General features: G+C 42.1%; 1 protein-coding gene across 3 annotated transcripts; it reads right to left on the bottom strand.

The window, feature by feature from the left end:
* Nucleotides 1-4,332: 4,332 nt before the first annotated feature.
* Nucleotides 4,333-27,397, bottom strand: LOC147340871 (protein BEX4-like). Of its 3 annotated transcripts, none has more exons than XM_086386961.1 (3): nt 27,095-27,397; nt 5,325-5,402; nt 4,333-4,928 (listed from the first exon to the last, which is right to left on the bottom strand). In XM_086386961.1, the coding sequence occupies exons 1-3, from the start codon at nt 27,132-27,134 to the stop codon at nt 4,561-4,563; spliced, it is 486 nt and encodes a 161-aa protein (XP_086243087.1). In that variant the 5' UTR covers nt 27,135-27,397; the 3' UTR covers nt 4,333-4,560. The 3 variants fall into 3 exon arrangements, with proteins under 3 accessions (XP_086243087.1, XP_086243088.1, XP_086243089.1); XM_086386962.1 differs by lacking the exon at nt 27,095-27,397 and adding an exon at nt 5,856-5,949; XM_086386963.1 differs by lacking the exon at nt 27,095-27,397 and adding an exon at nt 5,701-5,720.
* Nucleotides 27,398-27,911: the final 514 nt, after the last annotated feature.

Here is a 27,911-nt window from a genome sequence, read left to right as displayed (position 1 = left end):
CGTGTATTCAATCCCTGGGTCAGGAAGATTCCCTGGAGAAGGAAATGGCAACTCACTCCAGTATTCTTGCTTGGGAAATCCCATGGACAGAGGAGCCTGGCAGGCTACAGTCCATGGGCTCACAAAAGAGCCGGACATGTCTTAGCAACTAAACAACAATAGCAATACTGATATAAGTTAATGATTAAATAAATAAGGTAGGACTTACTTACAGAGTAATTCCAAGTAATAAATGTAGGTGATATGAAGGACATAGAAAATCACCATTAGAACACCAAAGTAGTAATTTGATGCAGGTAAGACCCACTGATGAATGTTAAACCTAATGGGCAAAACTTTAAGGAAAATCAAGATATTTGCATAGCTTCAAAGTATCTCACCTCCAAATTTTAATTAATAATTGTGTTTATTTTTATACTCACAAATTCTTTGGTACTTCTTCCTCCAAGAGGTGAAGCTTAATCCACCTCCCCATTCTATTGACTATGAGCTGGACTAGATGACTGATTTCTAAGAAATAGAGTATGGAAATGGAGAAATAGAAATTTACAGAGGAAAAACTTAGCTAAGGGATCAAAGTAAACACCACCACCAATAAGTCATGTTGATATCATATAATTTATATGAATGATAAAAAGAGCTATCAACACTGTGGTCTTATTCCCCAAATCTCATAGTAATCCCAGTTATCATGAGAAAACATCAGACAAGTCCAAATTGAAGGCCATCTACAAAACAGCTGATAAGGACTCTTCAAAAAGTGTTAAGGTTATTAAAAACATAAAATAATAAGGAACTGTCAAAGAATGTAGGAGAATGAGGAGACATGATGACTAAATACAATCAGTATCCTGGATTGAACCTTGGGGAGGAAAAAGGACTTTGGGGAAAACTTGTTAACATTTGTATAATGTGTCTAGCTTAGTTAATAGTACTGAACTAATGTTAATTTCTTAATTTTAATAGGTGACATATGTTAACTTAGGGGAATCTAGATGAAAGGTATACAGGAACGCTCCTTACTACCTTTGCAACTCTTCTGTAGATGTAAAAGTATTCCAAAGTAGAAAGTTAAGAAAGGATTATTAGTTTACTTGGGCTTTCCTTGTAGTTCAGCTGGTAAAGAATCTGCCTACAATGTGGGAAACCTGGGCTCAATCCCTGGGTTGGGAAGATACCCTGGAGAAGGGAAAAGCTACTCACTCCAGTATTCTGGTCTGGAGAATTCCATGGACTGTATACCCCATGGGGTTGCAAAGAGTCGGACATGACTGAGCGACTTTCACTTAATTCTTGTGAGATTTCACAAAGAAAGGAAGACAAAAAACCTTGTAGTCAATTTGCAAAATTTAATCAGAAGTCTCCCCTAAGTTTTTGATTTGCTATATACTACAAATCATACCTCATACCTCGAGGCAGACCTCATTTTATTGTGCTTTGCTTTCTTGTGATTTTTACAAATAGAAAGTTTGTGGCAATCCTGCCTTGAGCAAAATGTCTATTGGTGACATTTTTGAAAGAGCATTTGCTCACTTTGTGTTTCTGTGTTACATCTTGGTAATTTTGCAATATTTCAAATTTTTATTGTTACTATATTTGTTTCAGTGATTCATGATTGATGATCTTTGATGTTTCTATTGTAATTGTTTTGGTATTTTTTATCAATAAGGTATTTTTATATTCAGATATGTATTTTTTAGATACAATGCACACTTAATAGACTGCAGTATAATATAAACATAATATTGTGACTTGCTTTATTGTGATATTCACTTTATTGCTATTCTGGAACTGAACTTGCAATATCTCTGAGGTATGCTTGTAATGCTATTATAAACACTTTTGTACAGGTTTTGCGAACACGTTTTCAATTCTCTTGAGTATATACCTACAAGTGGAATTGCTAGGTCGAATGGTAGCTCTACATAGAACTTTTAGGAGGACGGTCACAATGCTTTCCACAGCAAGTGCATGATTACACTTTTCCACCGGCAATGTTTGAAGGTTATAGTTCTCCACATCCTTGCCAACACTTGGTACTGCTTTTTTTGTTTAAGGTGTCAGCAGGGCTGCATTCGTTACTGAGACTCCAGAGAAGAATACATTTCTCTGCTTTTTGAGCCCCTCAAGCCTGCCCACATTCCTTGGCTCAGAGCCCCTGTGTTCTATCTTTAAAGCTAACACCACCAAACTGAGTCGTGCTCATGTTACCACTTCTCTGTTTCTACTGTCTGCTTTTTTTTTTTTTTTTTGGATACTAGCCTTGCTAGGGGATGTGAAGTGCTGGAGGGGCACATCCCCAGTGGCTCTGCTCTTCTCTAACCTTTCTGCAGAAATTGGTCCTCCTGACTGATTTACTTCTGGACCAAATTCTGCCATTCACTTGGAAACATTTGGCCTAATGGCATCCTTTTCGGATCTCTATCAGAAAGGATCTCAATAGGTTATTTCCATGAAGCTATACTTGACAAGCTGTGATGAATGTAGGAAACTTCCAAAAATGAAAATGAGATAGAAGGTATCCTATGTGAAAGACTCAAGAGTTTTCAGCTTCTTTCAGTTTACAGAGACCCCAGGGGCTGGTTTAAGATGTTAGAAATACATCTTATAAGGTGACATTATTTCTTATATGTAAAACTAAAACAAGCTTCTCAAAGTAATAATTCTTAACACTACTTGTGGGTGATGAACAGATGCATTTCTTTTTAAAAAATTGCTTGTTGTGACCCACAAAACTGATTTCAAGAGCTGTAATTTACAGCAGTTCCCACTATGAAGAACACTGGATTGAAGGATATTTGAGATTTCTTTCTGCTCTATTCTAAAAATTAACCAGTCTACATTGGAAAGACAAAAAAGCAAAACACAGAAAAACAGCCTCGGTCTTGCTGAGTCTGGTCTTCTTGAGCTTGTTGTCAGTTAAAATAGTCAAATATTCTCCCTTTCCAGATGACAAAGTCCTACAGAAAAAGCCCCAAGTCAGACCCCCCCACCAAAATGTACAGCAGAAGGTAACCTTGGTACTTGGCATCTCAACTCCAGTACCCTCATCTGCCATTGTCCCTACCCTTTTTATAATCAGTCTACTTTAAGGTCTTGTACTTTTCTTTTTTAATGCTTTTGCCCAGTGAATTCAGGAAGTATTCATCATGTTATTAGACTTACTTCGTTTACACTTAATGTGACATGATACACATATGTGTTCATGAAATATACGTACAGCTTCCTTGGTGGCTCAGTCGGTGAAGAATCTGCCTGCAATGCAGGAGACACAGGAGACACGGGTTTTATCCCTGGGTGGGGAAGATCCCCTGGAGAAGGAAATGGCAACCCACTCCAGTATTCTTGCTTGGACAGTTCCATGGACAGAGGAGCCTGGTGAGCTACATTCCATGTGGTCGCAGAGTCAGACAGGACTGAGCAACTAACACTTCACTTTCCAACATACACACATACAATAGTGGCCTCTAGTGATATACACTAGAATTACCTGGAAAGCTTACTAAAAACGGGATCATTTGGAGTTCCCACTCTGGTTCTGGGCTTCTCTGGTGGCTCAGCTTGTAAAGAATCTGCCTGCAATGTGGGAGACCTGGGTTCAATCCCTAGTTGGGAAGATCCCCTGGAGGAGGGCATGGCAACCCACTCCAATATTCAGAATCCTCAAGGGCAGAGGAGCCTGTCAGGCTGCAGTCCCTAGGGTCGCACAGTCACACGACTGAGAGACTAAGTAGCGCTCTTGTTCTACAGGATAGAAACCAGAGGTCCCACATTCTCAAAGAGCTTCCCCCACTAAGGTATTTTTATGAAGATGGTGGACTCACACTCCTCGAAAACAGTAGGACATGCAAGGAGATCGAACCAGTCAATCCTAAAGAAAATCAACCCTGAATATTCATTGGAAGGACTGGTGCTGAAGCTGAAGCTCCAATACTTTGGCCACTTGATGCAAAGAGCCAACTCATTGGAAAAGACCCTGATGAGAAAGATTGAGGGCAGGAGGAGAAGCGGACAATAAAGAATGAGATAGTTGGATGGCATCACTGACTCAATGGACATGAGTTTGAGCACTATCTCAGGGAGATAGTGAAGGACAGGGAAACCTGGCATGCTGCAGTTTATGGGATTGCAAAGAGTTGGACACAACTTAGCGACTAAACAACAACAACAATGCATTCTTAAAGTTCTATCAGATATTGAATTATGAATATGATCCTTCCTTGTTGGTTGAGGACAAAAAATCACCAAAGACAATTGATATTTTGTGTCTAGGGAGCTAGAAGAGGAAAGGTAACATTAACAAAAAATAAAACAAGGTGTGTACCAGGAAGATTGCTTTAAAAACTGCTTTATTAATTTCATATTATGAAAAGAATACTTTTTCTTATAACTGAATGAAATTGCCCTGCTGACAGAAAGTTATACAATGAGACAAAATAGTATTCAGTTAGAAACTGGCAAGTGGAAACACCAAAAGATTTACAGAAAAAGTAACTCACAGAAACTACAAGCATGTAGAGCAGAGGCCATTTTATTAACCTCAGGAAACCTCTTTAACATTCAAGGTATAAGGCAAAACTCACAATGATTGTCAGGTTCAGGAGTTTGATAGGGCACATGATGTCTCATCTGCTGCTTCTTAGTCTTTCCCTTGATTTCTATTATCTGCCCCATATGCTTTTCTACATTATTTCCCACTTCATTGTGATCAATACGCCTGTTGGGTATAGCCCATCGAAAATTAGGGACAAGTCGTCTAACCCATCCCAGTCTGATATTTCCTCCAGACTTCTGGACTTTGCCCCCTCCCAAGTCGCGTGATTCCTCTCCAGTCTTCAAAGAGGCCTGGTCTCCTCGTTCGTTTTCCTGTTGGGCATCTTCCATGTTGAAACTTTCTATTGCTTGTTCCTCTTTGGAAGCCATTGCTCCTAGGAGACAGAAGATGCAACAAGGGGCTATTTTCTGGATGGAATGATCAGCACCGAGGACAGAGGCCCTACTACGCACCTCTCAGGCTTCCCAGCCCTGGTGGTCAAAGGCTTTTCAAATTTTCCTTTTCCCACCTGGGAGGCCTCCTACGCCCTCTAGGAAGCCCCCAGTCCGAGCACTACCCCCCTCCCGCGCCCCAAACCTCCCATTTTCCCTGCCGATCCAGGCCCAGGTCTCTGCAGGCACCAATATGGAGGACGGGGCTGCAGGGAGCATTTGGAGTCTTAGGGTTTTCCCCACGTTCCCCCCACCGCCCCCCACCGTCCCCCACCGCCCCCCACCGCCCCCCACCGCCCCCCACCGCCCCCCACCGCCCAACTGTCCCTCGCACCGACCTGGGCCTATCCTTGCTGTCTCCTGCTCCTTCCGATTCTTGCTGCAAGTGCGCCGCTGCAACACTTCGACTCGCAGACCTGCAGAGGGTCGGGGTAGGGGCAGGGGGCTGCTACAGTCAGGCGCTCGGCTCCTTCCTGGCCCCGCGTCCCCTACCCCCCAGCCACCCCCACCCAGTGTGCCCCGATCCCAGGCTCAACCGCCCCCTTCTCAGTCCCCACACGTCGCGCCGACCAACATTTTATAACCCGAGAAGAACGGGGGCGGGGCAGGGGTGTGGGAAAAGCTCGCTACGGTGCGAGAAGCAGGTGTTAGCAAGGGCCTGCGGCCTTAAGGCCTCCCGGCCCGTCCCCCACCCAAGCCCCCGGGAAGGCCTACCGCTTTCGGCGGCCAAACGCCCGGTGTCGGGGCGGGGGCGGGGTGGCGTTGGAGCTGCAGTCTCCACTCCGAGGCAACGGACTCCCGAGGAGAGGTCCTCAGGCTGCGTCCGCTCGCCCGCGCCACCTTTGCCGACCCCACTCTGGGTCCCTTACCTGCTCCTCTCGCTTCTCCTGCTCTTAGGGGTCGTCCCCGGCCCGCGCTCCCTCACGGCCACCCGGAGCAGGTACCAAGAGGCGAGCCGGGTCCGACGCGAGAGCGGGGCGTGCAAGCAAGACTAGGCACTGGCCGGTCACGTGGGGCTTGTGTCACAATGGAAAGCCACGCCCTCGCCCCGCCCTTCCTGCCCCTCGGGGTCTCGCAGAGCCCTTGGTGGTGCACACACACTTTCCGTTGCCCCTCAGTCCTCACCACCACCACCCGCCGCCCTGTGACACTTGTCCAGGAGCAGGCCGTAGAACCCTCCTTTCTTCACGTGTTCCTGGGCCTTTCTCTGCCGGCCACCTAAGGGCACTATCTTCCCAGGGGCCGATAGCCATTCCCATTTCTCTTCTGAGGACTTGCCTTTTCCCTCCTCTGCACCCAGGATACACCCCTCCACCTGCCGGGATTTAGGCGCAGCATTGTAGGGGATGCTAAACCCCTCAGCACTTAAGATAATCACACTTTAATGCAATATTCTAAAAAACAAAATTAATGCAAGAATATCTGTGATGAGCAAGTTGTCCCACCCACTTCACTCCCAAGCTGTTATTCTCCTTATCATGATTGTCCGCCGGTTTCTTATTTTCTCTGAACACAAATGCATGGGGGAGAGTGGGGAACAGGAAATGAGCCAAGGAGATGGTGTTGTTTCTAATTATTTTCACACTTTTTTGTTTTGTTCCTATTTTTGACTAAAAATTTCTTCTATTTATAGTTCACATTAACTTTATCTTTTATTATGGAAAATTTCAAACATACGCAAAAATAGAACAGTATCATGAAAGGCAACGTACTCATCACTGAGTGTACGCAACAACTGAAAATGTATCGGGACAACTCATGGTCAATCTTGTTTAATCTATATCCCCTTACCCACTTTCCACCCTTAGAGATTATCTTTGAAGTAAATCCTAGACATATCACTTTGTGCACTTCTGCTGCTGCTGCTGCTGCGGCTAAGTCGCTTCAGTCATGTCAAACTCTGTGCGACCCCATAGACGGCAGCCCACCAGGCTCCGCCGTCCCTGGGATTCTCCAGGCAAGAACACTGGAGTGGGTTGCCATTTCCTTCTCCAATGCATGAAAGGGAAAAGTGAAAGTGAAGTCACTCAGTCGTGTCCGACTCTTAGCGATCCCATGGACTACAGCCTACCAGGCTCCTCCGTCCATGGGATTTTCCAGGCAAGAGTACTGGAGTGGGGTGCCATTGCCTTCTCCGTTGTGCACTTCTACAAGGACTCTTTTAATGACAACCATTATATCATTAACATGTGCTTAAGTCGCTTCAGTCGTGTCCGACTCTTTGTGACCCTATGGATCATAGCCTGCCAGGCTCCTCTGTCCATGGGATTCTCCAGGTGTGAATACTGGAGTGTGTTGCCATGCCCTCCTCCAGGGAATCTTCCTGACCCAGGGATGGAATCCATGTCTCCTTTGTCGCCTGCGCTGCAGGTGGATTCTTTACCAATAAGCCACTGGAGAAGCCCCTTGGCTATGACAATTTGATGGTACTGTGTTTTGGTGAGTGTTTCCTGCTTTGTTTGTTGAGCTTCTTGGATGTGTGTGTTTGTGATTTTCCTTGAATTTTAAAAATTCTATCCATCATTCCTTCAAATAATCTTTCTTCCTTCTCTCTTTCTCTTTTTTCTTTCTGCTCCTCAGACTGAGTAATAGACTTATCTTAAAGTTCCCTGATTCCTTTTTCTGCCTGTTTACATTTGATGTTGAACCTTGATATTGAATTTTTCATTTCAGCTTCTGTACTTTTCAGCTTCAGGATTTCTGTTGCTTCCTATTTATAATTTTTTTCCTGTTTATTGATATTCCCTATTTGGTGAGACATCATTTTCCTGGTTTATTTTAGTTCTTTATCCTTTACCATTTTGATCATATTAAAGACAGATGATTTAAAGTTTTTTCCTATTAAGTCCAATCTCTGGGCTTTCTGAGTAACGTGCATGCTAAGTTGCTTCAGTCATGTCTAATTCTTTGTGACCCCATGAACTGTAGCCCACAAGGCTCTTCTGTCCTTGGGATTCTCCAGGCAAGAATACTGGAGTGGGTTGCCATGCCCTCCTCCAGGGGATCTTCCTGACCCAGGGATCGAACCCACGTCTCCTATGTCTACCTGCATTGGCAGGCAAGTTCTTTACAACTAGCACCACCTGGGAAGCCCTTCTGAAGGACAGTTTCTATTAATGTTTTTTTTCCTGTGAATAAGCCATATTTTATTTGCATGCCTCATAATCTTTTTCCTGTTGAAACTGGACATTTTGACTATTACTATGTGATACCTCTGGAAATCATATTCTTCCCTCTCCCCTGGATTTGTTGTTGCTGGCCATTGTGAGTTGTAGTTGAATTTTTCTTTAGAGATTTTTCCAAAACTGTTTTGGTAAAGTCTTTATCCTTTATCATGTGTTTCCACTGAAGTCTGTGTTGCCTAAACTTAGTGGTCAGCTGGTGTTTGGACAGTTTATATAAATCCCCGGAGTCAATGAAAGTTAAGAAGAAACACTCTTCCAAGTCTTTGCAGATTGGTCCTTGCTGGGGAACTCATTCAGTGTTTAGCCAGGCAATTTACAACTCTCTTAGTTTTTACTTCCTACTTCAGACTTGCCCTGGGTAGCTCAAATGATAAAGAACCTGCCTGCAGTGCGGAAAACCTGGTTTCAATCCCTGGGTTGGGAAGATCCCCTGGAGAAGGAAATGGCAACCCACTTCAGTATTCTTGCCTGGAGAATCCCATGGACAGAGGAGCTTGGTGGGCTACAGTCCATGGGGTCGCAAAAAGTCAGACACATCTGAGTGACTAACGCTTGCTTTTCTTTCAGAGTCTGAAGGACATCCAGAGGTGAAAGCTTGGGGTCTCCTCAGGCCTGTAAAGCACATTCCCATTCTGGGCATATGTGTGGTCTTCTTGATCCCCCTGTATATCTGAGAACTTTTAAAAGCCCTTATTCTCCCATGTGTCTCCTTTCACAACCTCTTCCTCCCAGTTTTTTCATTACGTTTATTGTTTATTCTGAGTTTTGTCCTTTGCCCCAGGCAGCTAGGGAAAATATCTGAGCCTTTAAATGCTTTTAGCAAAAACCACTTTACTCCTTGGGAAAGCTCCGAATCAGGCAAAACAAAGATAAACATTCTGCCAGATGAGTTGAGATCCAGAGCCACAATTCACTGAGAATAAACTCCATAATGCTCCTTCTGGTACTAGCAACCTTCACCAGCTGATCTGGGGTGTTGGGGATGACTACTCGGCAGTTTAGAATACCACAGCACTCTAACTACAATACAGGAGCTTCTCTCTTCAACAGGTTTTTCCCTGGTTGCTGACAAATGGAATGTTTCCTGTCATATCAGTAAACAAAGGATGTCACAGTCATCAACAATTGTAGCCACCACCGAAGGTGAGCTGATGAGTCCTGAGGGAACTCAGGGAGGAAAGAATATCTTCCATTTAGAAGCCATCAGACTGCAAACACTTCCTACTCTGAGCCCTGAGGAAACTCAGGGTGTGAAAACACAGGGTACTGGCCCCAGATAGCTGAGGTGCACATCAAATGAATGATTACAGTGAGTCCAGACTTTTGCATCTTCCCAAACAGAGAAAAGCACTAAATTCTGTAACTTGACATATCCGGTTTCTCTAATCAACAGCAGTCTTTGGATGTTCCTGACTACCTGCTCTTTGTTGCAAAACTCCTATATATCCTAGCTCCTCTCTCACCTCCTTGGAGCAGCAGTTTCACAGAGCTACCTGGGATGCTGTCTCCCCAGCTGCAGCCCTCATTTTGTACCAGATAAAACTTAACTCACACCTCCCATATTGTGCCTTTTTTCTAAGGCAACATTGCTGTAGTTGTTTGTGTTTTTAAAAAATTAGATTCCAGTGTGATGCAAAAGTTACTCTGCCATTTTTTGAGATGTCTTCTCTCTGTGTTTTTAAACTCTCTACAATATAATGTCAGCATGCAGTTATCTTTCAAAATTCACCTAAGAAAGCAGTACAAGATTATGCTTGATTTTCAGTAATTTTAAAGTGGAATACTCGGTTAATTATAATGTTTGGTACTTTGTCACAAATAAATTTATATATTTGACTTGATTAAAAAACATGCTTTCTGGAATATAGCTATGGGAATTTCATAGTTTGAAATATGTTTAAAAGTTATTACAAGGTTAAAAATTATAGATGAATATCAAAAATAAGTTTTGTTACCATTGTGAATAGTAAATATTTGGGTACTGTTTGAGTTCTTCTCAATTAAAAAATCATTTCTATTCAAAACAAATGTACTTAAGTTTCAAAGGTTACTAGTACATGCTTTCCCCTTTTACCTCATGCTCGTACCATGTCTGGTTACAGGAGCATTCCTTCCCTCAAGTCTCTCAAAAATAATCAGGATAAAAGATGAGTGAAAAAATAACTACACATGACAAAAGATCCAAAATGATAATGAAAGTGAAAGTGAAAGTTGCTCAGTCCTGTCCGACTGTTTGTGACCCCAGGAACTATACAGTCCGTGGAATTCTCCAGGCCAGAACACTGGAGTGGGTAGCTTTTCCTTTCTCCAAGGGATCTTCCCAACCCAGGGATTGAACCCAGATCTCTGACGTTGCAGGCAGATTCTTTACCAGCTGAGCCACAAAGGAAGCCCAAAAATGATAATAAAACATCATAATGAAATAGAATATGTCCTAGCAGCATTAAAAAAAAAAAAACCCATTTGTGCAACAACATATTTCTAGTCATATGGAAATCAGCACAAGATACAACCACACTTGCATTAGGTATATTTCTCATTACACAAGTATACTTCTTCATTCAATTCTCCACATCAAGGATTTCTGGCATAAAGTTACAATACAATATCCTCTGACAGTCTCCCCTCCCCCCAATAGGCAAGACGTGGCTTGCAAAGTAAACATCATAGTGGGTTATATGCAGAGGGAAGCAGGCCATTACAAAAGGAGGGATAAGTCTAGCGAAGTGGGAGAGTTACTTGTCCAAAGTGGATAGAACACATAAACAGCCACTCCACGGGTTTCTTTTGGGGCTATCCTAGATAGAAAGACCCATGGCTGGGCCCACTCTAAAGAGGTTCATCCTAGGGGTAGCATATTGTAAAGGAAAGAGCACAGCTGAATTGGGAGATGAACACCTGGGCTCTTGATACTGGTTCTGTCATGTGCTCACTGAAGACTCTTGAAGTTCATAGGTTGGGAGTTCCTTGGTGCCCATTTTTGTCCACAGTTCCCTTTCATTCCACATTCTCTCCTTTGGCAGCCATCTCACCTATACTTATACCTTCAATTGCCATTCATCCACATATGATTCCTGTGTTTCCCTCTCTAGGTCAGTCTCTGATCTAAATATCTTGCTACATTCTTAACATTCCCACTTGGGTATACAAAGGTATTGAAAAATCAAGATGGTTCATCATGTTCCCACCAGAAAGGATCCATTATACATTGCTCATCCCGGTTGATATCACTACCTGTCACACAGATAATCAGGTGAAACAACTGAGACTCACACTAACACCTCCTTCTATATCCCCCATCCAGCTCTCAAATCTTTCATGAGTTCATCTGTTTGTTCATTCTTTCATATGTCCTCTTGTCTAGTAGAAAGAAGACTATTGCTGGCTTAAGGGAGAATGGGGATAATCAATCACACAATCAAAGTCCTAGAGTGATCCATTGCAATTAGAAGGGGCTACTTCAGGAAGTTTTTTCACAGCAGGGAAAGTAGGGAGCATAGGTGGTGAGGCAGGTAAATTGGTATGTTTGGTGCTAGGGGCATATAGACAATCTCTTCTGTGATATTTTTGATATGCAGACAATCCGCATCTACTTTTCCAAAGAAACAAGAAGCCAAAAGAGCAGTTAAAAATGATGAGGTCTGAGAGAGTATTGAAGTTTTGAACGCAGACTAGATTGTTGTGCCACAGGGTTCTCAGATATTGAGAAAGTATATTGACTATGGAAATGTGGTAAAATTGCCAGCTAGGCCTGAATTCTTTTCCATATCTTACAATAGCTTCCCTTGTACTTTTTTTTCTCACAGCTCTCCCTGCATTTTCCACCAGGTTCCAGCCACACTGGTTTTTATCTTTTTCTGGAATAAGTCATACTCACTCCCACTTCAGAGTATGCTATTCCTTAGGCTAATATCAAAAGATTGCATACACACTCAGCTCATTCTTATCATCAAGGTGTTAGCTGAAATGTCATGTCCATAGCATGGCATTCTCTGGTCACATAACACGGTGCAGCTCCAGGTATCATCATGTACATTGTAGTCAAAGTAAGTGATGATGATCTTTAAAGTTGTCAAACTGGGGGCCCTGGAAATCCTTGACTGCTCTCTACAGAAATGTTATTTTTGATCCCATTTGTCTGTTTTATTTTCTTCATGGCACTCCTTGCTCACTGAAATTATATTAGTTATTTTATGTGTATCCAAAAAAGAATAGAAGCCCTATAAAGGGAGGGGCCTTTCCTGTCTTTAGCACTCAGTAAACAAGGCAATGGCACCCCACTCCAGTACTCTCGCCTGGAAAATCCCATGGATGGCGGAGCCTGGTAGGCTGCAGTCCACGGGGTCAATAAGAGTCGGACACGACTGAGTGACTTCACTTTCACTTTTCCCTTGCACACATTGGAGAAGGAAATGGCGGCCCACTCCAGTGTTCTTGCCTAGAGAATCCCAGGGACGGGGGAGCCTGGTGGGCTTCCGTCTATGGGGTCGCACAGAGTCGGACACGACTGAAGCGACTTAGCAGTAGCAGCAGCAGACAAGTGCTGCGTGGCTCGATTGTTACCTACCAGGTACACTAATACAGAAACAGATAAAGTTGAATGGCAAAACCACATTCCTGAGTTCTAGACTCCAGGGAAAGTATTTAGCAGGTCTGGGTTAAGGTCTTAGAAGTTGTGATTTTTACAAGATCCCAGCTGATTCTTATAAAAGTGACCTGTGCCTCATGCTTAGGCCAATGCATATCTTTTAAAATGTTGTTTTACTCATTCTCAGACATAAATTGTGGCAATATTTTCTTAGGTTTGTCTCCCAAAGTAAAAGAAATAAAAGCAAAAATAAGCAAATGGGACCTGATCAAACTTATAAGCTTTTGCACAGCAAAGAAAACCATAAACAAAATGAAACAACAACCTACAGACTGGAAGAAAATCCTTGCAAAAGATTGACCAACAAGGGACTAACTTCTAAAATATACAAAGAGCTCATACAAGTCAATATAAAAACAAACAAACAACTCAATCATAAAATGGGAGAAGACCTAAATAGACATTTCTCCAAAGAAGACATTCAGATGGCCAATAGGCACATGAAAAGTTGCTCAGCATCGCTAACCATTAGAGAAATGAAAATCAAAACTACAATGAGGTATCACCTCACACTGGTCAGAATGGCTATCACCAAAAAGTCTAAAAACAATGAATGCTAGAAAGAGTGTGGAGAAAATGGAACCTTCCTACACTGTTGGTGGGAATGGAAATTGGTGCAGGCTCTATGGAGAACAGTATGAAGGTTCCTTAAAAAAAAAAATAGAGTTACCATATGATCCAGCAACCCCACTCCTTGGCATATATCTGGAAAAGATGAAAACTCTTATTTGAAAAGCTACATGCACCTGAATGTTCATAGCAGCACTATTTATAATAGTCAAGATATGGAAGAAACCTAAATGTCCATTGACAGATAAATGTATAAAGAAGATGTGGTACATATATACAATGGAATATTACTCAACCATAAAAAGAATGAAATAATATCATTTGCAGCAACATGTATGGATCTAGAGATTATCATACTAAGTGAAGTAAGAGAGAGAGACATATATGATGTCACATGTAGAATCTAAAAAATAGTACAAATGAAGTTATTTACAAAACAGAAACAGACTCACAGACATAGAAGACAAATTATGGTTACCAAAGGGCAAGTGGGGGGAGGGATAAATTGGGAGTATGGGACTAATAGATGCAAACTACTATGTATAAAATAGATAAAAAATAAGGATGTATTATATAGCACAGGGAGCTATATTCAATATCCTGTAAAAACCATAGTGGAAAAGAACCTGAGACTTCCTTGGATAAATCTCTGTACTTTGAATTCAGGGGGCATGGGTTCAATCCCTGGTCACTGAAGATCCTTCATGTGGTGGAGTGTGGCCAAAAAAAAAAAAAAAAGAACCTGAAAAATAATATATATTTCTGATTTAACAAGAATGTAAACATTTGCCATTTGCAATCCGTTTTATTTTCACTTCTTTAAATTATTCATTAACTGATATAATATACAAAACACCAAATGAGTATTTTGTACCTAGAAGGTAATGATGAGTTTGTCCTGGTATTCTGAATGCTAACATTCCTGAGTGGCTAGGAGGACTCCATATTTTTATCTCGTTTAATCAATGAGGCTGGTGGAAGGGAGTAGCCTCTCCAAAAGGCCTTTATGATGAGAACATCTAACTCTCATTTCAATGTTTTACTTAGCCAAGTCAGTATCGCACTGTGTGCTTCCTTATCAGCATCAGTGCCTTAAGATCAAAGTTCACACACTTTTCTGATGTTAAATCTAAAAGTCAAAATAAGACAATTGGAGAGCTTTTTAAATAGAAGGGTAGGGGGAGATTTTCTTCCTCTACCCTGGACTCGACTGTAGATGATTCAATTAAATGGAAAGGATATAATGACATTCTTTCTCTAGGACTCCATCTGGCAGCCAATTCTTCATAACAAACTGGCACAGAAACTCGTGTGGGCATGTAATGAATTTGTATGCTTATCCCTTTATGCTGTTACATTTTCAAGTAAGAGGGAATCCTCTAGTAGTCAAACTTTTCCATTCATGTTCAGGACATCTCTTTTAAGGATGGAAGGGGCATTTTAGATCAGATAGAGAGAGACCTTCTGCCTTACTGGGCTTCCCTGGTGGTTCAGAGGGTAAAGCGTCTGCCTGCAATGCAGGAGACCCATGTTCGATTCCTGGGTCAGGAAGATCCCCTGGAGAAGGAAATGGCAACCCACTCCAGTATTCTTGCTTGGAGAATCCCATGGGCAGAGGAGCCTGGTGGGCTACAGTCCATGGGGTCGTCTGCCTTACTAGGCAGGACTACACCCACTCTCGGCTGGAAGAAGTTACAGAAGAAAAAGACTTCTGCCCCAATTCCCAAGAAATATTTTGAGTATGAAGTCTCTCAGTGGGGAGTTGTAAAGGGTGACACACTGACTGAAACCACCCACCCTGACCGGCACCATAGTAACCATTTGCATGAGTTATTTTATAACAGGAGGTCCTGGTAAGGAACACAGAACTAACAAGCCACCATCAACCAGAAAAATTCAGGAAATGTCAAAAGGAGACACCACATGTCCTACCACTTCCCAGAATCCTTCTCGCTGTCATCTACCTTGGCTGAGCAATGTGAGTGCCACCAGGAAGAACCCTGAATCAGAATGACTGGACAAAGAAAAGCCAGAAACTAATCCCATCACCATAAAGCCCAAGACTTTGAGCCACATGGCAGAGCAGTCTTCCTGGGTTCCGTTACCCTCCTGCTCTCCACCCAGGTGCCCCTTCCCAATAAAGTCTCTTGTTTTGTCAAAAAAAAAAAAAAAAAGAATGTAGGGGCAAATTGGGAATCAAAATGGCATCTTCTAAAGTGCTCCACTAGGTGCCCAACACTGGTACTTTAAAAATGAGGAAGGCTGAATGTCAGAGCAGTTAAATATCATTTTCAGGTCCCACAGTTAAAAGGCTAAGACCATCTCTGTGAGGGTTGTCTGACTCTAGTGACCATGGTCTCACCACTCTCCCACTTGAACTTCTCTTCTATATGGTGGCCTTGAAAGGATGAGGAATGAGTGAGTTTATGCTTTCTGGGTAGGAAAATCTGTGTGGAGTGGTACAGGTTACCAGGGGATTTGTACTAATATTTATCTTCCTCCATTTGAAGATTTCTGATAGATACACAGGATTAGAGTTCATGTAAGAAGTCTGGGATGAAATGTGGATAGGATCCTAGCAGATACCTAATACATGCATGGTAGCCATGTTCTATTTTATTCTTTCTTGTCTTTTTTCAACTTTTACCGGTTAAAATTTTTTTTTAATTTATTTATTTTCATTGGAGGCTAATTACTTCACAATATTGTAGTGGTTTTGCCATACATTGACATAAATCAGCCACGGGTGTACATGTGCTCCCCATCTTGAACCTCCCTCCCCCTCCCTCCTCATCCCACCCCTCTGGGTCATCCCAGTGCACCAGCCCTGAGCACCCTGTCTCATGCATAGAATCTTGACTGGTGATCTGTTTCACATATGATAATATACATGTTTCCATGCTATTCTCTGAAATCATCCCCCCCCACCTTCTCCCACATAGTCCAAAAGACTATTCTATACATCTGTGTCTCTTTAGCTGTCTCGCATATAGGGTTATTGTTACCATCTTTCTAAATTCCACTATATGTGTTAGTATACTGTATTGGTGTTTTTCTTTCTGGCTTACTTCATTCTTTATAAAACTCTCACTGTTTGCAGAAGACATGATCCTCCACATAGAAAACCCTAAAGATTCCACCAGAAAATTACTAGAGCTAATCAATGAATAAAGTTTCAGGATATAAAATTAACACACAGAAATCCCTTGCATTCCTATACACTAACAATGAGAAAACAGAAAGGGAAATTAAGGAAACAATTGTGTTCACCATTGCAACAGAAAGAATAAAATACTTAGAAATATATCTACCTAAAGAAACAAAAGACCTATATATAGACAACTATAAAACACTGGTGAAAGAAATCAAAGAGAACACAAAAAGATGGAGAAATATACCATGTTCATGGATTGGAAGAATCAATATAGTGAAAATGAGTATACTACCCAAAGAAATCTATAGATTCAGTGCAATCCCTATCAAGCTACCAATGGTATTTTTCACAGAACTAGAACAAATAATTTCACAATTTGTATGGAAATACAAAAAAACCTCGAATAGCCAAAGCAATCTTGAGAAAGAAGGATGGAACTGGAGTAATCAACCTGCCTGACTTCAGGCTATACTACAAAGTTACAGTCATCAAGACAGTATGGTACTGGCACAAAACAGAAATATAGATCAATGGAACAAAATAGAAAGCCCAGAGGTAAATCCACGCACCTATGGACACCTTATCTTTGACAAAGGAGGAAGAATATACAATGGAGAAAAGACAATCTCTTTAACAAGTGGTGCTGGGAAAACTGGTCAACCTCTTGTAAAAGAATGAAACTAGAGCACTTTCTAACACCATACACAAAAATAAACTCAAAATGGATTAAAGATCTAAATGTAAGACCAGAAACTATAAAACTCCTAGTGGAAAACATAGGCAAAACACTCTCCAACATAAATCACAGCAGGATCCTCTATGACCCATCTCCCAGAATAATGGAAATAAAAGCAAAAATAAACAAATGGGACCTAATTAAACTTAAAAGCTTTTGCACAACGAAGAAAACTATTTGACTCTTTCTGAGCCTGATTATTGTCTCTGTGAACTAAAGTTGCTGGACTAGGTAACTGGTAAGGTCCCTTTCTGCTTTGTTTTTATAAGGACTAAAGATGGCTACTTAGTAGTTTTTGGATGCTACAAAGTGAGTCAGAGTTCCTCATCAACACCCCATCCCTCCTTGTAGGCTGTACTTCAGCCATATCAGACTGTCTCCTGGCTGTGTACCCCAAGCACATTGGGTACATTTCCTCTTCCATGTTCTTTGCATAGTCAAGAATATCCATATAGGTATTCCACTTCCTCTCGACAATCCTACTCCTGTACGATTTAGCTCAAAACTCATCTCTTTCCCTCCTGATTCTGACTGGCCTTGCCTGGCATGCAGTATTTTCTCAAGAAGGACAAAACAAAAGAATGAAGCCATTGCAGTGAAGGTTTAATATTCTTAATGCATAAAAGCAATAAATATCAGGAAATGTGGTTAATTGTATTGGTAACTAGGGAAATGGAGGTGAAAACAACAGAAAGCAATATTTCAGAGTAATCAGTTGAGGAAGACTTATTTTAAAATTCTCACATGAGTTTGGGTGAACTCCAGGAGTTGATGATGAACAGGGAGCCCTGGCGTGCTTCGATTCATGGGGTTGCAAAGGGTCGGACACGACTGAGCAACTGAACTGAACTGAACTGAACTGAAATACCAAAGCTCTGGTTTGTTTTTGGTTTTATTTTTTGTTTCTATGATACATAAATTGAGAATTTTTACCCATTGCTGGTGGCAGTTTAAAAAGGTAGAAACATTTGGGGGCATAATTTTATAATTTCAAGTAAATCTTATTCATATCCTAAGACTCAGATGTTTTATGCTTAGGCACATAACACCTGGAAACTCATATATACATACATACATATATTCATAAAACACTATACTACTTAAGGAGTGGGGCAAGTATTTTGTAATACTTTTTAAGGTCACATAGCTTGTTAAGAGGATTACTAGGATTCTAACCCTAATTTTTCTCACTCTACACTAGCATACTGACTCCCCCACGGATAGTCGCCCTTTGAGACTCAGGTTCGGGTTTGTGTAAATTTATTTGATGTGAAAACCCTGGTAGAATCTTGCAGGTGTAAAGGACAGAACCACTAAGTAGGAGGTTGTAGATAAGTTTAGGGTTGAACAGAGAGAAAGGTGTGAAGTAAGAGTTTGAATTCAGGTTGCCAGTGCCTGGCACATAGAAGTTGCTCATAAATATATAGTGAAAGGAGGAATGAAATATCAATATTGAAAAGATCAGCCTCTGACAGTGATCATATTTCTTTCCAACCTTTTCTTAATTGTATACAAGATAAAGGCTTGTTTTATACTTCCAGTTTTAGAATCTGCTTTGTAAAAATTAATTTTTTAAATGTTACTTGCTTTGAGAATGGGAAATATGAACTTTGGGTGATAAAGTGTATGTAGGTTTATTGATTGTAAGAAATGGACCACTCTGAGGTGGAATATTGGTAGTAGTGAGGGGGAGATTGTGTGGGTGTGCAGGAGCACTGGGTGTATGGGAACTCTCTGAACTCTCTGTACTGCTCAGTTTTTCCTTGAACTTAAAGCTGATCTACAAAATAAAGTCTACCTAAACAAACAAAAATGTTTATTGCTTTGGTTTTCTTTCCTTGCTAAAAGAAAGTGTTTTTGCTTCGAGAAAATTTAGGAATGAGAGGTCTTCATCAGCTGGTGACAAGAACTGAAATTGCAACTTGAATCTCATGGTTGAGAAGAACAGATTAGGAAGGGGTGAGGGAGGACTGCTGCTGCCGCCGCCGCTGCTAAGTCGCTTCAGTCGTGTCCGACTCTGTGCGACCCCATAGACGGCGGCCCACCAGGCTCCCCCATCCCTGGGATTCTCCAGGCAAGAACACTGGAGTGGGCTGCCATTTCCTTCTCCAATGCATGAAAGGGAAAAGTGAAAGTGAAGTTGCTCAGTCGTGTCCGACTCTTTGCGACCCCATGGTCTGCAGCCTACCAGGCTCCTCCCTCCATGGGATTTTCCAGGCAAGAGTACTGGAGTGGGGTGCCATTGCCTTCTCCAGAGGGAGGACTAGGGTTCCCTTAAACTCACGTAACAGACTTTTCTAGATGTGAAATGCAGCACAAGACCCTGTGCTTCCATTGCTATTACCTATGCAGTCTCTGAGCCTCATGACAGACAGATCCTACCTGATCAGTAAAATTTGGGATGATGGTATACATAGTATCTAATTTGCTTCCTCCTCTATTCATGATTAATTATGGACATATTTTCAGAAAGTAAATCTCTCATTACAACAACAATTTGCAAATAAATGTAAGACCAGATTCCAATCTCCTGTTTTAAAATGTTATTTTTATCGTAATTACGTAAGTAGTAAATTTTGGATGTAAGGTAAATTCAAACAACACAGAAATACATATAATGTCTATATTTTGCCACAGCCCTGGAGATATCCATTACTGCAGTTGGTGTATGTATAATTTATATATAATGTACACTATTTGAAGAGCTTTATAGAAATACCATTTTGTAGAACATTCTCCACATCCAGCCACCTGTAAATGATGAATTCAGTGTTTACACATTGTCCTGGCAATGCAGAAGAATCAGAAAAACTAAAGACTGTTTATCATCTTCATCAACTTTTAGGCCTTGAACCCTTACATTTTCAACATTAATACAAACTGGTTTATGATTCTCTTTTCAATGAAGAGATAAACAAACATACCAAGACCCCCCCAAAACGCTTCCTTACAAATCAATATTCCTGAACTACATCCTCCCCTCTCTCTTTTCATTTTCACAAACAATAAACTTCTCAAAACAGCAGGGAACTATTAATATAGTCACAGTCTCCACTTTCCAACCTCCCTGTCATTCCTCAGCCCGTCCTTGTCTATTGCCTCTCCATTTAGCTCAATCTGTTCTTAACAAGGTCACCAATGGCATCATTGTTATAAAATCCAAAGGGGTTCCTTTCAGCCCATATATATAGCCCATATATATACAGGAGCCCACGTTTCTGATGAAAATAATACATGCTCTTTGCTTCACCTTGTTAAAAAATCACAAACTTATAGAAAAGTTGCTGGTATAAAACAAAGGATCCTCTGCCCCACCTCCTTCTCTGGACCCTAAGAGAGCAAGTTGCCAACACAATGCTGATGCCCCGTAGCTCCCAAATACTTTAGAGTGTATGTTTTAAAGACAAGAATATTCTCCTGTGTAACTAGAAGACAACCATCAAAATCAGGGAATTATCATTAATAATATTTATTACAAGCTAATCCTCAGACCCTGTTCAAGTTTTGCCAGTGGTCTTAACAATATCCTTCATAGCAAAAGGATCCAGGACAGAATCTTATATTGTCATGTCTCTTTAGTTTTCCACAGTCCAGCAAAGCTCCTCAGTTTTTTCTTGACTTTGATGACCTCAACATTTTTGAAGACTGTGAGTCAGTCATTTTAAACCCTCTCCTCCCTCTCTTCCCTTTCCATTGCTTACTGCCTTGACACTTTCAGAGATACAATTCTAGATCTGATCACCAGCGGTATTTGTCCACATTGACTACATTTTACAAAGGAAAAGCTATAATTTTCTTTCTTTCTTTCTTTTTCTTCTGCTCTTATTTCAGTGACTCATCAAACTGTTTACTATTTCCATTATAACTTTCAAGTCTGTTTTGTGTATGACTTCTCTGGCATGTGATTGATTTGCACTAACACTTCACCTAAGAAATTACATAAATGGCAAATACGTACATGAAAAGATGATCAACAGTATTAGTCAAAAAAACAAACAAAAAACAAACAAAAAACAAACATTATTAGTCAATACGGAAATGTAAATTAAAATTACAATGAGACATCACTACACCCTGTGTGAATGGCCAAAATGTAAAATAATGACTACACTAAGCACTGACAATATTGTGCTTGGAGGATTGAACCCTCGTACACTGCTGATGGGAATGAAAAATGGTACAACCACTTCAGAACCAGTTTGGCGATTTCTCACAATATCAATCTTACATCTGCCATATGCTCCAGCCATTGAACCCCTAAGTATTTACCCTACCGAAAGAAAGCATGTGTTCATCTAAAGACTTAAATACAAATGTTCATACTGGTGTCATTTAAAAGAGCTTCATATTGGAAACAACCTCATATCCATCACCAGATGAATGGATAAAACAAATTGTGATATATCCGTATAACAGAATACCATTCAGCAATAAAAAGAAATTACCTATACAGTCAACAAATTAATAAATCTAGAAATAGCCTGAATGAAAGAAGTAGAAAAAAGTACATTCTGTACAATTCTATTTACATAAAATCATAAACAATGAAATTAATTAATAGAGACAGAAGTCCAGTGGTTTCCTGGGAATGGAAAAGATCCAGGGGAGGAAGTTTGAGGCCAGAGGCAGGTGGGTGGGGAGGTTACAAAGAGGCAGGAGGAATTCATTGGCTCCTTTGTAGTGTTAGTTTCATGATGTAGACATGAGGTAGGAGGTAGATGGACCCCCACCACCCAGGAAAAGCAATTTAAGTTCCCTCCCTGTGGACAGAAACTCCAAATCATCAATAGCAGAACAACTGAGAGGAGGCTGGGCCCTACCCAGATAAGAAATAAAAGATCACATGTTATTCATTCTTACTCTTCAGAGGCACAGGTCAGTAGTGGCCTGCCAAAGGGACAGGGTTTCTGGATGCAGCAGACCTGGGAGGTGCAGTGTGTGGCGTGAGTCTTCTTCAAGGAGGTCACCATTAGCTCCACTATAGAGCCACTGAGCAGATGACCCACAAACTAGAGACAAATTATACCAAAGAAGTTCTCACACTGTTGTAAAAATTCTAGGGCCCATCACAGATTTCCCAAAGTGGGGATGCAGCAAAGGGACTGAGAACTCCCAGGGAATTTGACTTTGAAGGCCAGTGGGATTTGATTACAGAACTTCCCTCAGACTGGGGAAACAGACTCTTGGAGGGCACAACAAAAGCTGGTGTGCACCAGGACCCAGGAGAAAGGAGCAGTGACCCCACAAGAGACTGCGGCAGACTTGCCTGTGAGTGTCTGGAGTATCTGGTGGAAGCATGGGTTGACAATGGCCTGCCGCACAGTCAGGGGCACGGACTACAACAGTCCTGGGAGCTGTGGTGTGCTGGCATAAGTCCTTTTGAAGGAGGTTGCCATTACAGCCATTACCCCTACCGTAGCTTGGCCTCAGGACAAACTACAGGTAGGGAACACAGTCCTACCCAGCAGCAGAAAATTGGATTAAAGATTTACTGAGCATGGCTTTGCCCAGCAGAGGAAGACCCAGTATTCCACACAGCTAGTCCCTCCCATCAGGGAGCTTGCACAAGCCTATTATCCTTATCCATCAGAGGGAAGACAATATGCAAGCCACAATCACAGAAAACTAGTCAAACTGATCATTTGGATCACAGCCTTGTCTAACTGAATGAAACTATGAGCCATGCCGTGTAGAGCCTCAAGACAAACAGGTCACGGTGGAGAGTTCTGACAAAATGTGGTCCACTGGAGAAGGGAACGGCAAACCACTTCACTATTCTTGCCTTGAGAACCCCATGAACAGTATGAAAAGGTAAAAAGATATGACACTGAAAGATGAACTCCCCTAGTCGGTATGTGCCCAACATGCTACTGGAGGAGAGTGGAGAAATAGTTCCAGAAGAAAAGAAGAGGATGAGCCAAAGTGGAAAAAATGCCCTGTTGTGGATGTGTCTGGTGGTGAAAGTAAAGTCTAATGCTGGAAAAACAATATTGCATAGGCACTGAGAATATGAGGTCCATGAATGAAGGTTAATTGCAAGTGGTCAAACAGGAGATGGCAAGAGTGAACACTGACAGTTTAGGAATCAGTGAACTAAAATGGATGGCAATGGATGAATTTACAAATGGGAATCCCTTATGATTATACAGTGGAAGTGACAAATAGATTCAAGGGATTAGATCTGATAAGAGTGCCTGAAGAACTATGGATGGAGGTTTGTGACATTTTATAGGAGGTGGTAATCAAAACCATCTCCAAGATAAAGAAATGCAAAAAGGCAAAATGGTTGTCTGAGAAGGGCTTACAAATTGCTGAGAAAAGAAGAGAAGCGAAAGGCAAAGGAGAAGAGGAGATACACATCCATCTGAATGCAGAGTTCCAAAGAATAGCAAGGAGAGATAAGAAAGCCTTCTTCAGTGATCAATGCAAAGAAATAGAGGAAAACAACAGAATGGAAAAGACTAGAGATCTCTTCAAGAAAACTAGAGATACCAAGGGAACATTTCATGCAAAGATGGGCACAATAAAGGGCAGAAATGGAATGGATCTAACAGAAGCAGAAGATATTAAGAGGTGGCAAGAATACACAGACGACCTATACAAAAAAGATCTTAATGATTCAGATAACCATGATGGTGTGATCACTCACCTAGAGCCAGACATCCCAGAGTGTGAAGTTAAGTGGGCCTTAGGAGGCATCACTACGAACAAAGCTAGTGGAGGTAATGGAATTCCAGCAGAGCTGTTTCAAATCCTAAAAGATGATGCTGTGAAAGTGCTGCACTCACTATGCCAGCAAATTTGGAAAACTCAGCAGTGGCCACAGGACTGGAAAAGGTCAGCTTTCCTTCCAATAACAAAAAAGGGCAATGTCAAAGGATGTTAGAACTACCACACAATTGCACTCATCTCACATGCTAACAAAGTTATGCTCAAAATTCTCCACGCCAGACTTCCACAGTTCGGGGACCGTGAATTTCAAGATGTTCAAGCTGGATTTAGAAAAGGCACAGGAATCAGATATCAAATTGCCAACATCTGTTGGATCATAGAAAAAGCAAGAGAATTCCAGGAAAACATCTACTTCTGCTTTATTGACTATGCCAAACCCTTTGACTCTGTGGATCACAACAAACTGTGGAAAATCCTTAAAGAGACGGGAATACCAGACCACCTTATTTGCCTCCTGAGAAACCTGTATGCAGGTCAAGAAGCAACAGTTAGAACCAGACATGGAACAATGGACTGGTTCCAAATTGGGAAAGGAGTACATCAAGGCTCTATATTGTCACCCTGTTAATTGAATTTATATGCAGTGTATATCATGTGAAATGCCAGGCTGGATGAAGCATCAGCTGAAATGAAGATTGCTGGGAGAAATATCAATAAACTCAGTTATGCAGATGACACCACCCTTATGGCAGATAGCGAAGAGTAACTAAGGAGCCTCTTGACGAAAATGAAAGAGGAGAGTGAAAAATCTGCCCTAAAACTCAACATTCAAAATACTAAGATCATGGCATCTAGTCCCATCACTTCATGGTAGATATATGGGGAAAGAATGGAAACAGTGACAGACTTTATTTTCTTGGATTCAAAAATCACTGCAGATGGTGACTATGACATTAAAAGACGCTTGTTCCTTGGAAGAAGAGCTTTGACAATCCTAGACAGCATATTGAAAAGCAGCGACATTACTTTGCTGACAAAGGTCCTTATTGTCCAAGCTATGGCTTTTCCAATAGTCATCTATGGGTGTGAGAGTTGGACCGTAAAGAAAGCTGAGCGCCAAAGAATTGATGCTTTTGAACTGTGGTGTTGGAGAAGACTCTTGAGAGTCCCTTGGACTGCAAGGAGGTCAAACCAGTCCATCCTAAAGGAAATCAGTCCTGAATATTCATTGGAAGGACTGGTGCTGAAGCTGAAGCTCCAATACTTTCGCCACCTGATGGGAAGAATGGACTCATTAGAAAAGACCCTGATTCTGGCGAAGATTGAAGACAAGAGGAGAAGGGGATGACAGAGGATGAGATGGTTGGATGGTATCACTGACTCGATGGACATGAGTTTGAGAAAACTCTGGGACACAGTGATGGACAGGAAAGGCTGGTTTGCTGCAGTCCACAGGGTCGCAAAGAGTTGGGCATGACTGAGGGAGTGAACTGAACTGAACTGAAATGGGCCTCAGGACTACTACAAAGCAAGTAGCTGCTAATGGATTGACATTCCACTTGTTAACTCTCTTTCCCATGAGATCAAAGGACCTTCTCTACTTTTAGGGTAGAATCTCACAGGAGTATTTCTTTTTATTTTCTTAAAATATCTATTTATTTATTTATTTATTTATTTATTTGGGGTTGTGTTGGGTCTTCATTGCCACACTCAGGCTTTCTCTAGTTGCAGAGAACTAGGGCTACTCTTTGTTGCAGTGCACGGGCTTCTTATTGTGGTGGCTTCTCTTGTTGTAGAGCACAGGCTGTAGAGTGCCCAGACTTCAGTAGTTACTGCACATGTGTTCAGTAATTTTGGCTCCTTGGCTCCATAGCTCAGGCTCAGTAGTTGTGGCACATGGGCCTAGGTGCCCCATGGCGTGTGGGATCTTCCCATACCAGGGATCGAACCATTGTCCCTTGCATTGCAAGGCAGATTCTTAACTGCTGGACCATCAGGGAAGCCCAGGAGCCATTTCATAACATGCTTTCATCCAGATCTATGAACTCCCTAGAGCCAGATGTCATATTCCACCACGAAGTGAAGTGTTGGGGTCTCCAGAGGACCACTGCCCTTGAACCTGGAGTAGAAGCTCCATCAGCCATCAGGACACAGGTCCTCAGAACCTGCCTCCTTCAGACACCTGATATGAGCAAGGGCATCAGCATGAGGAACCCACTCCAGTACTCTTGCCTGGAATATTCCATGGATGGGGGAGCCTGGTAGGCTACAGTCCATGGAGTCGCAAAGAGTCAGACAGGACTGAGTGACTTCACTTTCTTTCTATAGTTCCTTTTGGAAAAGGAAACGGCAACCCACTCCAGTGTTCTTGCCTGGAGAATCCCATGGACAGAGGAGCCTGGTGGGCTATGGTCTATGGGGTTGCAAAGAGTCGGACACGACTAAGCAACTAACACACACACACACACACACACACACACACACACATATCAGCATGAGAGCTGCACAAGGAAAGACACATCCAGCAATCACCATGGTTTCCCGGTGTAACTGCGTGCCCTGCACGGTGCTAGGCACTGGGTTAGCTGACAATGACATTGAAACAACTGGGTAGTGATTAAAACAACCAGATGTTACAATGAGCTTCCCACCATGGCCTTTTCCTTCTCCTTTCCTCATCTATCCCTTAACAACAAAGTTGAAAAGGAGTAAGAAGTGGCCTGACTTCATACAGATGTTCATGATCCCGCAATAACCACAGGGCCATAGGCTTACTCATGTGTTATCAGTGAATGTTCTCAGCGATCCTGTGGGGAAAGCAATCTCATCCCCATTTTACAGAGGGAAAAACTGAGGCTCAGAGAGTCGCTACCTGTCTCATCTCCTGCGCTCCTGCCTTAAGGAGGAAAGTGGCTCCAGGACACCCCTGGAGCAGGACGCCACACTCACTGGGGCCGGGTGGGACCCCAGAGCTTTACCTACGAGACAGCGGGACACCGAGCCCCAAAGCGGGAAAGCGGCGGCTTGAATGCGGATCCCTTTGTCTCCCCACAGCCCAGGGCGATCCCGCCCCCCACCCCCTGCCGGGCCCCACACCCTCAACAGAGTCCCAAACACCTCAAGATTGAACCTGTGGTACTCACAGGTTACGCGTCTCGGCAGAAAAGTCGTCACGGTCGGCATATTTACGTCAGGTTTCCATGGCAACGGCGATACGCAGGCTAGTCCGCCACATCCGGAAATGCCTTTTCACCCTCCTTCACCACCCTGGACTTCTGTGAAAGCAGAGCACGTTAGCTTTGGCTGCCAACAGAAAAAGCGTACTAATTAGAGGTACTAGACTGGGATCTGGGAAACTGGCAAACTCCAGGAGGAGAGTTGCCCCAGAGAGGTATCCATCCTGGGGTTCTTAGAGACGGTCTACCCCTCAGAAGGCTAACAGCCGTCGTCTGTGGTAAGAACATTCAGAGAATGCTTATAATCATGTGATTGAACAATCTAGGAACTCGGCAAGATGTCATTTAAAGAAACATTCAGAGGTGCTTCAGGGAGGCAGGCCTAGAATAATATAATCATTTAATAGGCAGAAAGAAATCTGGTTGATTCCCTATACAATTGGCTTCTGTTTGGGAAATTCTTATTATCCATTCCTGATACTTTCTTCCATGAGGAGGGACATCTATGACCAAAACATTTCTAGCTTCTCTATTAATTGACTTCTCTACTGTGGGAATCACTTACCTGATTAGTGGCTTTGGAAGGAGGAACACACAGCCCAGACCCTTCCCCTTCAAAACTCTTGAAGCAAGCTGCCTTTATGGAGCACATGTTTGCTTTGCTCTCAGGGCTGTGTCCACAGCTCTTCTTCCCTCCTCTGAGTCTTGATGGCTCCCCAACTAGTTCTACGATCTGTTACAGAATGTTTTTGTGTTTAAGAGGTTCCCCAAATACATCCTTTCT

Source organism: Bos grunniens, chromosome X, assembly GCF_055505025.1.
Source record: "Bos grunniens cultivar Pamir isolate PY7600 chromosome X, Bosgru_T2T1.0, whole genome shotgun sequence".
NCBI classification, from domain to species: domain Eukaryota; kingdom Metazoa; phylum Chordata; class Mammalia; order Artiodactyla; family Bovidae; genus Bos; species Bos grunniens.
This window is presented reverse-complemented; position numbering and strand designations above follow the sequence as displayed.

What these genes read in the sequence shown, in the direction of transcription:
- LOC147340871 (XM_086386961.1), bottom strand. Translation starts at nt 27,134, where the DNA reads ATGCCGACCGTGACGACTTTTCTGCCGAGACGCGTAACCT. An exon ending in TCTGCCGAGACGCGTAACCT is followed by an intron (nt 5,403 to 27,094) that starts GTGAGTACCACA and finishes GACCCTCTGCAG; the next exon opens with GTCTGCGAGTCGAAGTGTTG. An exon ending in GACAGCAAGGATAGGCCCAG is followed by an intron (nt 4,929 to 5,324) that starts GTCGGTGCGAGG and finishes TCTGTCTCCTAG; the next exon opens with GAGCAATGGCTTCCAAAGAG.